The sequence below is a fragment of the Desmodus rotundus genome, chromosome 4 (assembly GCF_022682495.2).
Source record: "Desmodus rotundus isolate HL8 chromosome 4, HLdesRot8A.1, whole genome shotgun sequence".
NCBI lineage: Eukaryota > Metazoa > Chordata > Mammalia > Chiroptera > Phyllostomidae > Desmodus > Desmodus rotundus.
Genome location: NC_071390.1, coordinates 157,356,696 through 157,371,485, shown reverse-complemented (window position 1 = coordinate 157,371,485; position 14,790 = coordinate 157,356,696). Strand labels below are relative to the sequence as shown.

Genomic DNA, 14,790 nt, shown 5'->3' with positions numbered 1-14,790 from the left:
GGTTCCCAAGTGGGTGGGATTGTGCACGCCCTAGGCCCGTGTGGGTCTCTCCAACGACCTCTCCTGTGAGGCTGGGAGTCTGTCCTGCTGCTGCCCCAACCTCCACGGGCGTTTTCAATCAGAGGTTTGAGGCTTTATTTCCCTGCACTGGAGCCCTGGGTTGCGCGGTCTGCTTTGCTCCCCCATGGCTCCTCCCAGTTTATCTATCCGTGAATGTGGGGACGCGGGGTCTGCTAGCTGCTGTATTGCCTGCCCCGTTACACAATCTGCCACCTCGCAGTGTCCGCCAGCTGCCACCTTGCTGCCAGTCCCCTCCTCCCCGGCTGCCTGTCTCCGCCCCTCCTACAGGTCTGGATGAATGTTTCTTCTTTATCTCCTTGGTTGTGGGACTTCCATACAGTTCGATTTTCTGTCACTTCTGGTGGTTTTTTGTTTCAAATTGTTGTCCTTTTGGTTGTGCGAGGAGGCTCAGTGTGTCTACCTACGCCTCCATCTTGGCCAGAAGCTCCTGGTAAATGTAATTTTTTATTTCTCAGAGATAAATGCCCTGAAGTACAGTTGCTGAGTTATGTGGTAGTTACCTGTTAAATTTTTTAAAGAAATTGCCAAACTTTTCTAGAGTGGTCATACTATTTTATGCTCCCATCATCCATGTATGAGCCATCCAGTTTCTCTGTATCCTTGGCAGTATTTGGTGTTGTCACTTTTTAAGAAAATATATTTTAAAATATTTTATTTATTTTTGGAGAGAGGGGAAGGGGGGAAGAGAGGGAGAGAAACATTGATGTGAGAGCAAAACATTGATTGTGGCCTCTCACATGCACCCTGAACGGGGACTGAACCTGCAGCCCAGGCATGTGTCCCAACTGGGAATTGAAGCAGCAACTTCTGGCCTTGCAGGATGATGCTCAACCAGTTGAGCTATACCAGTCAGGGCTGTCACTATTTTTTGTGTTAGCCAATTTGATAGATGTGTGAGTAATATCTCACTGTAATTCTTATTTGCATTTACTTTATGTGCCTATTTGCCATTTGTACATCCTTTTGGTATAATGTTGACTATTTTCTGCCCATTTTTTAATGAATTTTTTTTATTGCTGAGTTGTTTTTTTTAAGATTTTATTTATTTTTAGAAAGAAGGGAAGGGAGGAAAATAGAGATGGAGAGAAACATTAGTGTATGAGAGAAGCATCAGTGGGTTGCCTCTCACACAGCCCCAACCCAGGAACTGGCTGGCAACCCAGGCATGAGTTCTGACTGGGAATTGAACCAGCGACTTTTGCGTTGCACAACGACACCCAACCTGTTGAGCCACACCAGTTAGGGATTGTTGAGTTTTGATAAGCTATTTTTATATTTTAGATATTAGTCCATTGGATACATGTTTTCTCCTAGTCTGTAGCTTGTTTTTTAGCCTGTTTATAAGGGCCTTCATAGAGTAAAAGTTTTTAATTTTGATGAATACAGTTTATTAGGTTTTTTCTTTTATGATCATATTTTTGATGTTTTTACCTAGGTTTAGATCCTGAAAATTTTTTCCTGTTTTTTTCCCCCTAAAAGATTTATAGTTTCATTAAGTCTGCACCTCATTTTGAGTTAAAGTGTGAGGCTTAGGTCAAGTTTAACTCATTTTTATCATGGATGTCCACTTGCTTCAGTACCATTTGTTTTTCAGGCTATCTTTCCTCGATTGGATTGTTTTATACCTATGTCAGAAATCAGTTGGACATATTTATGTCAGTCTATTTCTAGGTTCTTGCTTCTGTTTCCAAATGTACAATCTGTTATCAGATCTGTATATTTGTCCTTCCACTGATTGCCACGCAGTCTTGATTGCATGGCCATATAACAAGTCTTGAAATTGAAGTGACTGATTCCTCCCACTTACTTTCTTTCAAAATTGTTTTAGTTTCTATGTCTTTCTTTTTAATTTTAGAATAATGTTGTCCATAGCCACAAAAATCTTGCTGGGATTTTGATACAATTGTGTTAAACTGGTATATCAATGAGGGGAGAATCGACATCTTTGCAACATTGAGTCTTCCAGCCTGTGCACATGCTGTCTTTTCATTTGTTTAGATCTTTGGTTTTTTCATTGTGTCGTAGTTTTCAGCATATAAACCCTGTATATGTTTTGTTATATTTATGCTTAAATATTGTGTTTTTTTATTGTGAATATTATTGTATTTCTTATTACAGTGTCCATGTGTTTATTGATAGACTATATAAATAGGGTAGCTTTTGTATGTTTTTCTTGTACAGGCGTATGTTGTTTTATTGGTGCTTCTCAGATACTGTGTTTGCAATGAATTGCAGTTTTGTGGCAACCCTACATTGAGCAAGTCTCTCAGCACCATTTTTCCAACAGTACTTGCTCACTTCCTGTCTCCGTGTCACATTTTGGTAATTCTTGCAATTATTTTAAACTTGTTCACTATTATAATTGTTATGGTAGTGTGTGATCAGTGATCTTTGGTGTTGGTAATTGTTTTGGAGTGCCTGAATCATGCTGATACAAAACAGCAAACTGCTGCACCAACTGGCCTGTTCCCTTGTCTCTCTTCCTCGCCCAGGGCTTCCCTGAGACAACAATACTGAAATTAGGCCAGTAAGTAACCTTACAGTGGACTCGAAGTATTCAAGTGCAAGGAAGAGTTTCACATCTCTCACTTTCAAGCTAGAAATGATTAAGCTAAATGAGGAAGCCATGTTGAAAAGATAAGATAGGCTGAAAGCTAGGCCTCTTTCACCAAACAAGTTGTGAATGCAAAGGAAAAGTTCTTAAAGGAAATTATAAGTACTACCCCAGTAACACATGAATGAAAATAAAGCGAAACAGCTTTATTGCTGATAAGGAGAAAGTTTTAGTGGTGTGGATGGAGCCAGTCATCAGGCTAAAGCCTGATACAGAAGAGGACTCTAACGCTCTTCAATTCTTTGGAGGCTGAGAGAGATGAGGAAGCTGCAGAAGAAAAGTTTGAAGTTAGTAGAGGTTGATTCACGAGGTTTAAGGAAAGAAACTGTCTCCATAACGTAAAAGGGCAAGGTGAAACAGCGAGTGCTCTTGTAGAAGCTGCAGCGGGTTATCCAGAAGGTCTGGCTGAGATAATTAATGAAGGTGGCTACAGTAAACAGCATTTTCACTGTAGATAAAATATCCTTATATTGGAAGAAGATGCATCCATCTAGGACTTTTATAGGAGAAAATGAATTCAGTGCCTGGCTTCAAAGCCTCAGAGGGCAGGGTGACTTTCTTGTTAGGGACTAATGCAGCTGGTGACTTTAAGTTGAAACCAGTGCTCATTTAGATTATGAAAATCCTAGGTGATAATTACACTTCTTCTTTTCTGCCTGTGCTTTACAAATGGACCAACAAAGCCTTGTTTACTACACATCTGTTTATAATATTATTTCCTGAATATTTTAAGCCCACTGCAGAGACCTAAAGATTTCTTTTGAAATATTACTGCTCATTGACAATGCACCTGCTCACTAAAGAGCTTTGATGGAGATGTACAAAGAGATTAATCTTTTCATGCCTGCTAACACAACATTCATTCTGTAGCCCATGGATCAAGGAGTAATTTTGACTTTTAAGTCTTATTATTTAAGAGATACATTTTGTAAGCCTGTAGCTGCTGTAGATGGTGATTCCTCAGATAGATTTAGGCAGAGTAAATTGAAAACCTTCTGGAAAGGATTCACCATTTTAGATTCCATTAAGAACATTTGTGATTCATGGGAAGAAGTCAAAACATAAACATTAACAGGAGTTTAGAAGTTTATTTTAACCTCATGGATGACTTTGAGAGGTTTAAGACTTTAGTGGAGAAACTAACTACAGATATTGGTAGATATAGCAAAAGAACTAGAATTAGAGGTGGAGCCTGAAGATTTGACTGAATTGCTGCGATCTTACCATAAAACTCTAGTAGATGAGGAGTTGCTTCTTACGGTTAAGCAAAGAAAGTTGTTTCTTGAGATGGAATCTACTCCTGGTGAAGATGCTGTGAGGATGATTGAAATGACAACAAAGGAGTTAGAATATTATGTAAACTTAGTTGATAAAGCAGCAGCTGGGTTTGAGAGTATTGACTTCCAATTTTGAAAGTCCTACTGTGAGTAAAATGCTACCAAACAGTACCACATGCTACACAGAAATCGTTCCTGAAAGGAAGAGTCAATTGATGTGGCGGAGTTGTTTTATTTTAAGACGTTGACACAGTCACCCCCGCCTTTAGCGACCACCACACTGCTCAGTCAGCCGCCAACATCAAGGGGAGACCCTCCACCAGCAAAAAGATTATGACTTTCTGAAGTCTCAAATTATGGTTAGCAATTTTTCGCAATAAAGTATTTTTAAAGTATGTACACTGCTTTTCTAAACATAATGCTATTGAATACTTAATAGACTACAGTATAGTGTAAATACAACTTTTACATGCACTGGGAAAACTAAAGACGTGTGACTCGCTTTATTGTGATATTCCCTCTATTGCAGTGTACTGGAAATGAACCTGCAGTATCTCCAAGGCATGCCTGCATTCTCCACTTTGCTGAAACTGTTTATTTGTTGAAGATTTTGTAGATTTCTTGGGGTTTTTGTACATAGACAACTATGTTATCCGAAAGTAGGGACACTTTTATGTCTTCCTTTCTGGTCACTCTGCCTTTATATCCTTTTCTCACTTCACAGGCCACAACTTTATGATGAATAACAGCATCTAGAGTGGACATCTTGCTTTGTTCTCAATTTTAGGATGAAAGCATTTAGTATTTCACCATTAAATACAATAGGCTTTTTATAGATGTTTTTATTCAAGTTGAAGAAGTTCGCCACTGTTCCTATTTTTCCGGTAGTTTTTGTCATGAATGGATTTTGAATTTTGTCATGTTTTTTTCTTCCTTGAAATAGTTGTGATTTTTTTCTTTAGCCTATTGGTATGATGGGTTGTACTGATTTTTTGAAAATATTGAACCAGTTTTGCATCCCTAGAATAAACCTCAATAAATCCCTGGAAAAAATTCTTTATTATATATGGCTAATTTGTATTTGATAATATTTTGTTAGGGATTTTTACATCTGTATTCATAAAGGATATTAGTTTGTAGGTTTTTAAAAAAAGATTTTGTTTATTTATTTAAAGATTTTATTTATTTATCTTTAGATAGAGGGGAAGGGAGGGAGAAGGAGAGAAACATCAATGTATAGTTGCCTCTCACACATCCCGCACTGGGGAACCTGGCCCACAACCCTGGCATGTGCCCTGACGGGGAATTGAACAAGTGACCCTTTGGTTGTCAGGCCATCACTCAATCTACTGAGCCATACCAGCCAGGGCTAAAAAACGATTTTATATATTTATTTTTAAAGAGAGAGGAAGGGAGGGAGAATGAGAGGGAAAGAAACATCAATGTATGGTTGCCTCTCACATGCCCCCTACTGTGGACGTGGCCCGCAACCCAGGCATGTGCCCTGACTGGGAATCGAGCTGGTGATCTTTCAGTTCACAGGCCAGCACTCAAGCCACTGAGCCACACCAGCCAGGGATGTAGGGGTTTTTTTACTGGCTTTGTCTGATTTTAGTATCAGGATAATATGACTTCATAAAATGAACTGGGAAGTGTTCCCCGTTTCTATTTTTGGAAGAAAGTGTATAGAAGTAAAGTTAATTTTCCCTAAAAATCTTTGGTAGAGTTCTCCATGGAAGCCATTTGGGCCTGGAATATCTATTTTGGGAGTTTTAAAATTGTGAATAAAATTTCATTAAAAGCCATAGGTTGGGTAAGTTGTGATAGTTTGTGGTTTTTGAGAAATTAGCCCATTTCATATATGTTGTCAAACTTTTGTATGTAGGGTTGTTCATAGGATTCCCTTATTAGTTTTACTATTATTAGTTTCTTTAAAGGATTCCCTTATTAGTCCTTAGATGTCTACATAGCCTATAGTAATATCCTTTGTTTATTTTCTGACAACAGAAATGGATAATTTGTGTTGCCTCCCTTTTCCGGTGTCAGTTTTGCTTAGAGACTTGTCAGTTTTATTGACCAAAAAACCATCAATTTGTTTCATTGATCTTTTTTCCTTCTGTTTTCAATTTCATTTATTTCTGCTCTTAAATTTATTATTGCCTTTCTTCTACTGACTTTGGGTTTATTTGTTCTTCTTTTTCTAGGTTGTTGGGGTGGGGCTTAGATTATTGATTTGAGACTTCTCTTTTTTTTAAGTTAAAAAAAATCCTTTATTTTTTTAGAGAGAGGGGAAGGGAGGGAGAAAGAGAGGGAGAGAAACATGGATGTGAAAGAGAAGCATCCATCAGTTGCCTCTGCTTATGTGCCCTAACGGACTGAAACCACAACTCAGGCGTGTGACTGGGAATCAAACCGGATGACACCCAGCCAACCACGCCACACTTGTCAGGGCAAGAGAGACTTCTCTTTTGTAGTATATTCATTTAGTGCTATAAATTTTTGTCATTGCTGCTTTAGCTGTCTTCTACAAATTTTGATATGGCGTATTATTTTTTTTTATTTCAATGTATGTTTAAATTTTCCTTGAGACTTCCTCTTTGACCCATGGATTATGTAGTATATTGCTTAGGTTCCAAGTGTTTGGAGATTTTCTTGTTACCTTTCTGTTACTAATTTCTAGTTTGATTTCACTGTGGTCAGAGAACATAGTTTGCCTGATTTCAATTCTTTTAAATTTGGTGAGGTTTGTTTTATAGCCTAAGATATGGTCTACCTTGTTATATGTTCTGTGACCACTTAAAGAAGAATGCATGTTCTGCAATTATTCAGTGGTGTGTTCTATAAATGTTGATTAGATCTTTTAATGGTGTTATGAGTTCTATACCCTTGCAGATCTTCTATCTAGTTAATCTGTAAATTGTTGAGAGAGAGGTATTAGAGTCTCTTAACTGTAGTTGTGGATTTATCTGTTTTACTTCTGTCAGTTTCTGTTTCATTTCGTTAGTGGCTCTGTTGCTTGGTCCTACACATTTAGGCAAATGTGTCTTGCTATAACTTTTTGGTGGACCGATCCTTTTTTAAGTGCATTATATAATGCACTTCTCTGGTAATTTTCTTTGCTCTAAATTCTACTTTATCTGGTATTAATGTATATAAAAATGTGATTTTAATTTAAATTTAAATAGGCACATGTGGCTGGTGGCTTCCATAATAACAGTGCAGTTCTGGAAGATGGAGAGAGCTATGACACAATAAATTTAATTAAAAGGTAAAATTTATTGTATGTTAGAAAATGTTAAGGGCAGTGGGTGGTTAGCAGGGAAAGGAGAATGGGGAAGAGGGAGTGGGGGATATGATTGTAAATTGGGTAATCAAGGAAGAAGTTATTGAATGTGACACTTGAACAAAGATTTGAAGGTGTGAGAAAGCAATGCATATACCTTGGGGAAGAGTATCAAAGGCCAACAGGGAGGTGGGCCATGGTAAGAATGTTAGATTTTACTCTGAGTGACATGGAGAGCCACTTGAGGATTTAGAGCAGACCCTGATTCATTCTGACTTATGTTGAATGAAGATCATTCTGGCTGGTAGATTGAAAACAAACTGTAGGGGTTAAGGGTTGGAATTAGACCATTTAGGAGGTAAGAATACAGGTGATGTTAGCCAATCAAATGGTTAGAGCAGATTTTGGGGATAATATCAAACATTTAGTTGTGGATATGTTAAGTTTGAGATGTTTATTAGGCAGAGAAAGCAAGTAGACTACTGCCTGCTGTTGTACAGCTTATACTTTACTGGAATATGGCTAGTAAATACAATAAGTAAGTGAAACAAATAGATAAAATAATGTACTATGTTAGAAGATAATTAAGTTACGGAGAAAATTCAAGTAAGGGAATAAGGATGAAGTGTTGTTAGGGGACTGACTTCTGAGGAGGTAACAATTGAGTAATGACAGGAAGGCAGTGAGAAGTAATACCTGGGAGAATAGTAATTCAGGTAAAGGGAACCAAGGTGTAAAGATTCAAAGGTGGGAGTCTGGCTAATGCGTTTGAGGAAGAGCAAGGAGGTAAAATGTGGCTGGAACTACATGAGCAATGAAAAAAGGATGGGGATGACATCATTGAGGTAACAAGTATGTGGGTTATAGGCCATTTTAAAGGCTCTGGCTTTTACCCTGAGTGAGATAGGAAGCTTAGTGGAGAGCTTAACAGAAGAGAGCCATGATCTGACCGAAGTTTAACTAAGTCACTCTGATTGATTTGGTAAATAGACTGAAGGGGCAAGAGTGGAAGCAGGAAGATTGGTTAGGAGACTGTTACAGTATTCCAGGCAAGAGGCTGTGGTAGCACTGGAAATGATGAGGAATGATCATATTCTGGATACATTTTATGGGTTGTACTGACAAAAATGGCTTACTGATTGGATGTGGGATGAAAAGAGTCAAGAATTATTCCAAGATTTTTGACCTGAGCAGTTGGAAGGATAGAATTGCATTGAGATAGGAAAGACTTGAGAGGAGCAGGTTGGAAAGAGATGATCAGGAACTCAGTGTTGGACATGCTGAGTTTGCGATGCCTATTAGACACCCAAGTGTGGGTGTTCTGTACTGTCTTACAGTTTTTCTTAACAGAAACAATGATACTACAACAGTGTACTCACTGTTCTGAAAATGTTACATTTGTTAAGATCTGACTATTTAACATGTTCGATCCTGGCAAAACTTAAATATTTTGGAGAGGGAGAAATTGTTTGACTGCTTTTTGGCTTTGCTGCCAGACTTGAGGGTACTTCCTTAGAGTTAAATAATGATATTCCAATTTTAGAATGAAAAGTAACTATGTAGTCTCAGTGTTTCTACTTGCTTTCTATTTTAGGTCCTATTACTGCTGGATTGTGCAAGATATTTAACCCTGTTTTCTTTGAGGTATGACTTAAATATTAAACGCCTTACATAATAAAAGGGACACATTTTAGTTTTGGAAGTCAGAATGCCAAGGAGAAGGAAAAATCTTGGGGGAAGTCCTTTTCGGAAGACTGCAAACTTTAAGGAAGTTGTATCCAGTGTTGCTAGTCATGAGGAGCCAACTACTCTTCCTTCCATGTGTGAAACAAAAGATAAGGAAGAACTCTTCATCAATATCTCAGAGATGTTTTCTGATCTGGATCCCGATGTAGTGTATTTGATGCTTTCTGAATGTGATTTCAAAGGTGAGAAAAAGTTTAGTTTGAACCCTTTGTATCTTATAAGAAGACTTCATGTACTATTACATGACCAGTAGTATTAATAGAGAAATGATTGCCTTATTTCTGTTTTGTTCATCACTTACTGATCATCTGCTTTGGGAAAGGTTCTAAGTTGGGTATTATAAGGGATATGAAGAAGAATAAAATGTAGTTTCTGCTTTCAAAATGTACAGTTCTTGATGTAAGATGTATGTATAATTATCATATTGTTTTATTTTTTTACCTCCTTGCTAGACCAGGTTGGCACTATTGATGTTTTAAACTAGATAATTCTTTCCTGTGAGTGGCTTTCTTGTGCATTGTAGGATATTCAGTAGCATCCCTGACCTGTACCCACTAGATGCCAGAAGCACATCCCCCCATCCCTACTTGTGACAATTAAAAATGTCTCCATATATTGTCATTGTTCCTTGGGGTCAAAATCATCCCCAGCTGAGAACAACTGTCCTAGAATATAAGCTCCATAAAGACAGATTTTAAAGACTATTTTGTTTCTGGTTGTTTTTTATTTTACTGCTATATCCCCAGCCACTAATACAACAAATGGCTCGTAGTAGGACTTCAGTAACTATTTATTGAGTGAAAAGGTAATTATAATTGTGGGAATGAGAGCTGATAAGGGTTGAGGCTAGTAGAGTGGTATGGTGTCAGAACATGGGCTTTGGAGTCAAGAAACCTGGGTTGGATTTCCAGCTCTGCAGCTTAACCTCTTTGGGTCTCAGTTTTCTCATCTGTTAATGAAAAAAATAATAGTACATACCTCATATTACTTATTTGGTGAGGACCAGGGTGTGTGTATGTGTGTGTGTTGGTAAAGCCTTCAACATAGTAAGTTATTAATGACTTGTAATAAATTATTTAGAAGTATGTTTGCTTCAGAAGGGACAGTATCAAAGTTAACTGGATGAGTATATTAAATGTTGATGCTTAGTATTGCTATTGGCTATGATTACTATAAGATAAAATTACTCTAGATTTGGAATATCTTGGTAATGCATGATAAAATTCCATTTTTATTTATTCCATTGTCTGTGATATGAGCATATCTATCCTGTTATGATATAAATGCAGAAAAACCAATTTTCTGCAGTCCACATGATTCTCAGAAATAATGGTGTGTAGAATTTTTTAAGTGTGACTTCCATATATATTTCCTAATTTTGATGTCTTAAAAATTTATTCGTTACACATAAACTAACATAGCAATGAGGAATTAGAAGAAAAATATTACCCCAGTCCTAACAAAAATAATTTTTTCTAGGATCTTCTCTACACCTTGCTCATAAATACTGATAATTTTGAGTAGTTTGAATATTAGCATTGATAAAATTGCATAATCAGCTTTTTAAACTTAAATCTAAGCATTTTTTCACTGTTGCTGGAATCTTTAAATTTATTTTTACTAGTTTTCCACTGAGTTGTTGTGCCCTAAGTTATTTAATTATATCTAAGTTTTTCATGAATAATTAATATTTCAGAGAATATCTTGGTATAAATAGTTTTTCTTTCTTTTGGCCTTTTTTTCTTAGTCCTCAAGTTTATTTCTTAGGTTGTGGTTCAGAACAGTTTTTAGCTCTTGGACACACTGCAAAATTGCCTACCAAGGAGGTATAATAACACCAGCCCTGTATAAATATACTGGTTTCACCATAGCCTTTTCAGAATTGTGTAGTGGTGTTTTAAGATTTTAATAGTAAAATTTCTTTTCTTAAGTTGTGTTTCTTTATTTTTTTGTTTTTTTAGTTTTTTTAAATACAGAGGAATGTTTAACATTTTGTGTATAAATTATTAATTGTTGTGTGAATTGTTTATGTGTTTTTGTTGTTTGTTTACCATTTTAATTTTTTTCACTTTTTTTCAACAGTCTGTGTAAGGACTTTTCATTTGTGTGATCTATGTCTTGACCTTTTATTTTAATTTAATACTGCTTTTCCTTTTATACACATTAATTTTTTTGGTTCATCTTTTGTGGTTTTTCTATCATGTATATTTTCTTTCATAGGAATACCTGTTGTATTTTCTTTCTTTTTTTTTCCTGTGTGTAGGGCTTCTAGCTTTTGTAGTAGTATTGCTATAATCTCCTAACTGGTCTCTCTGTCAGGCTTCTCCCCTCCAATGCATCTTTGTTTTTCTTCTTAAGGGAACATTAATTGGGTGCTTACTAGGTGCCAGTCCTTGTGCACAGCAATTTTTCATGGATTATCTCATTTAATCCTCACAGCCACCCGATGAGGTAGGTACTTTTATTATCCCCATATTGCAAATGAGAAAATCAGGCTTAGGAAAGTTAAACAACATGTTCAAAGTGTCATAGCCAGCAAGTAGGGATTTAAATGCTGGTGTTCTGACTCCATATGAGAGCTGTTACCTGCTGTGCTGTGTTGTTTCCATATTTATCTTCCTTAAAAGACCATAAAACAGAACACAAACATAAAACAAAAAAGCCCCAAATTTCAAATGCTTCACAATTCTAATGGCTCCCTATTTGTGTTATAATGGGAAGAGCTCAGCATTGGAATCAGACTTACCAGTTGTGGGTCTGTCACTTATTATCTGTGTGACTTGGGCCAAGTTAATGTACTTCTTGAACTTGATTTTCTTTATCTATTTGTTGGGAATTTTATACCTCATAGTATTATTTGAAGATTCATTGAGGTGGTACATACAATACTTTTAGCCCAAATGCTAAGACAGGTAGTTTCCCTTCAGGTTCCCTTAGAAAAAAAAAGATATTTCTTACCATGACATACAGGACACCTCCAAATTTTCCCTGATCTCCCTTTTCCAGTTTTATCTCCTTCTCTCATCCATTATACTATTATACCATTATACTGTTGTGTGTTCCCCAGCTTCTTTTAATACCTTAAACATGCTTTGTGTTTTCAGGACTGGCCTTGCCTCTCCCTTCCATGTGTGACAAGTTTCTTTTTACTCCTCAAGTCCTAGTTCACATATCACCCTATGTGAAATCTTTCCTTACTCCCCTATAAGGCTGCTATGGCATTTCTATATTAAAAATGTGCATTATTTAATCTGTAATGTAATTGTCTACTAATGTAATTATCTTTAATTGCCTCTATTACACTGCAGAAAATCCTTAAAACAGTTTTTTTAATTTTTAAAAGTAATTTTTTAGTTACAGTTGACATACAATATTAGTTTCAGGTATACAATGTAGTGATTAGACATTTACATATGTTATGAAGTGATCATCCTGATAAGTCTGTACTCATCTGGCACCATACACTGTTATTACAATATTTTTGACTGTTCCCTACACTGTACTTTATATCTCTGTGACTATCTTTATAACTGGCAGTTTGTATTTATTAATCTGCACAATTCCTTTATGTATAGTAAAACAGTGTCTTACCCATCTTTGTACAAAGTATATCTGATATGCAGGTACATGCTCTTATATACTTTTTTTACTAAGTGAAATTTATAGCATGGACCACATCATCAAATTAGATTTACTAGAAGAGAAATGTAAATACTTATTATTTAAAGGACATGCGGTAGGTAAGTATTTGTCTAAATCAAGTGGTTTTAGGATCTTTAGAAATAACCCTAGTGCATCCAGTTACAGATCTTTTTACATTTACTCAATAAATTCATCAGAGATTTGTCTACTTGATGGCAGTTTTTATTAGCCTAATTTGATACTATTTGTAAGTAACAATATTGCATGTCTATCTTTCAGATCTTTCACTAATACAAACTGGTATATTAGTAAAGTATTAATTTTAAAATTTGAATATTTATGAATATTCAATGCAAAATCCAAAATAATTATGTGTATATTTTAATCAAATTATATTTTACTATTTTCAATACATATAGGTATATATTTTATTCCTGTTATTCTTATTGTTGTACAGTTGACATTGTCATGGATAGTTTATTAGAATTATCTGCCAATGATACCAAGATAAAAGGATCGTCTTCAAAAAGCATCATTGCTTCTGAGAACCAAGTAAGTGCAGCAGAACGCGAAATAATGGAAAAGTGTCCTGAAGAAGAGAGTAAAGATTCAAAGGTGAATTCATCCTTGGACCTACACCTGTGTGAAGACTTGGACTCTTTAATACAGAATGCTTTTGAGAATTTGAACTCTCCTCCTGATGACAAAGTATACTCACTTTTGCCTTTGCAAGATGTTAATAGTTTTAGTGATCCGAGTGCATTTATAAATTCAGATTCAAGTGATATGACTCCTACTCTTTCTACAGAAAATATGGATTCAAACAGTGAAAATTTAGAGAATTCTGCCTCTACTTTAAGTTCAAACCCCTTAACTTCACAGTCAGTTTCAAATGAGTCCAAAAATTGCATAAAGGATAACACATTGGAAGATTCTCTTCCCAGTAGTTCTTCAAATGTAGCAAATGACACTGTGGTGGGTTGTAGCAATCTCGATCAAAGAGAGAAGGAGCTCTTAGAATCTGAGTGTGTTGAAACTCAGTTCTCTCAAGCCCCTGTAGACTTGGATGCCAATGAACCTCAGGCTCCTTTAACCCATACTGAGCAAAATCCAGGGCTTGGTTTACTAGGTACAGGTGGGGATCAGAAATCTTCTGTCCCTGATGTGTTTGTCCCTGATGTGTTTGTCCCTTCTGAAGAATTCAGTTTCAGGCCACACAAGCATAGTGAATTGCTACCAAAGGGGAAGGATGTAAGTTACTGCCCAGTACTTACCCCTATCCCTGTACTGCTGCCTCCTCCACCTCCACCATTGTGGAATCCACTGATGCCTGCCTTTGAGCTCTTTCACGGAAACCGTGGCTTTGTAGCTCCTGTTGTTACCACAGCTGCACGCTGGAAACCTGTCAACTATACATTTCCTTCCCCAGTCATTTCTCACCCTTCCCCAACAAAGGTATGGAGAAACAAAGACGGAACAAGTGTGTATCAAGTACAAGAAACTCCAGTTTCTCAGGTTGTAAGAAAGAAGACATCTTATGTCGGACTAGTTCTTGTTCTTCTCAGAGGGCTTCCAGGATCGGGAAAATCTTTTTTGGCAAGGTATGAGGTTTAATTGAATTTTCAAAAGTATAGTGCACGGACCTGAACATTTATAATAGGGTATGAATAGGTGCTTTTGCTTAATAGAGATGTTTAGTAACACCTAAAATGTTTTCCTCCTACTGTTTTTTTTCTGACTTTGTGGCTAATTGCGCTATTTTCACCAGAAATTTTTATTAATTTTTTCATTTTAGATTATCATTTTAAGAGGTGGAATAAAAGAAAAAAAATTAAAGATGATTCCAAGATTGTGAGTTTGTGAAATCAACAGAAATAGCTTTATGTGAAAGAAAACTAATTTGAGTGGGAGAAAGATGAGTTCCTCTTTGAGTAGTGCTAAAGAGCCATAATAGATTTTGAATTCAAGACTTAGGTACATGAATTTTACTGGTAATTGGAAATTTGGGATTGTAGCATGTTGTTAAGTAATGCTTTTAGAAATGTGTGATGAAGGAAGAGAGCACAGGACGAGTCACTGGTACTCAGAGAGCTTGTAAAATATGGTGCCCTCCGTTATTTTATCTTACATCCATCTGTGTCCCTTTC

The 14,790-nt window shown here is 36.4% G+C and overlaps 1 protein-coding gene across 7 annotated transcripts in view; it reads left to right on the top strand.

The window, feature by feature from the left end:
* Positions 1 to 14,790, top strand: part of N4BP2 (NEDD4 binding protein 2) — a 212,197-nt gene that overhangs the window by 138,819 nt on the left and 58,588 nt on the right. For 5 of the 7 annotated variants that reach the window (XM_045182825.3, XM_024573702.4, XM_045182824.3 and 2 more), the window contains 3 exons: positions 7,158 to 7,240; positions 8,850 to 9,183; positions 13,101 to 14,244. In XM_045182825.3, the coding sequence (XP_045038760.2) occupies positions 8,964 to 9,183; positions 13,101 to 14,244 (1,364 nt within the window). In that variant the 5' untranslated portion in view covers positions 7,158 to 7,240; positions 8,850 to 8,963. Of the gene's footprint in view, positions 1 to 7,157; positions 7,241 to 8,849; positions 9,184 to 11,359; positions 11,453 to 13,100; positions 14,245 to 14,790 lie in introns of those variants that run through there. The other 2 variants (XM_024573705.4, XM_024573703.4) reach the window with 2 other exon arrangements.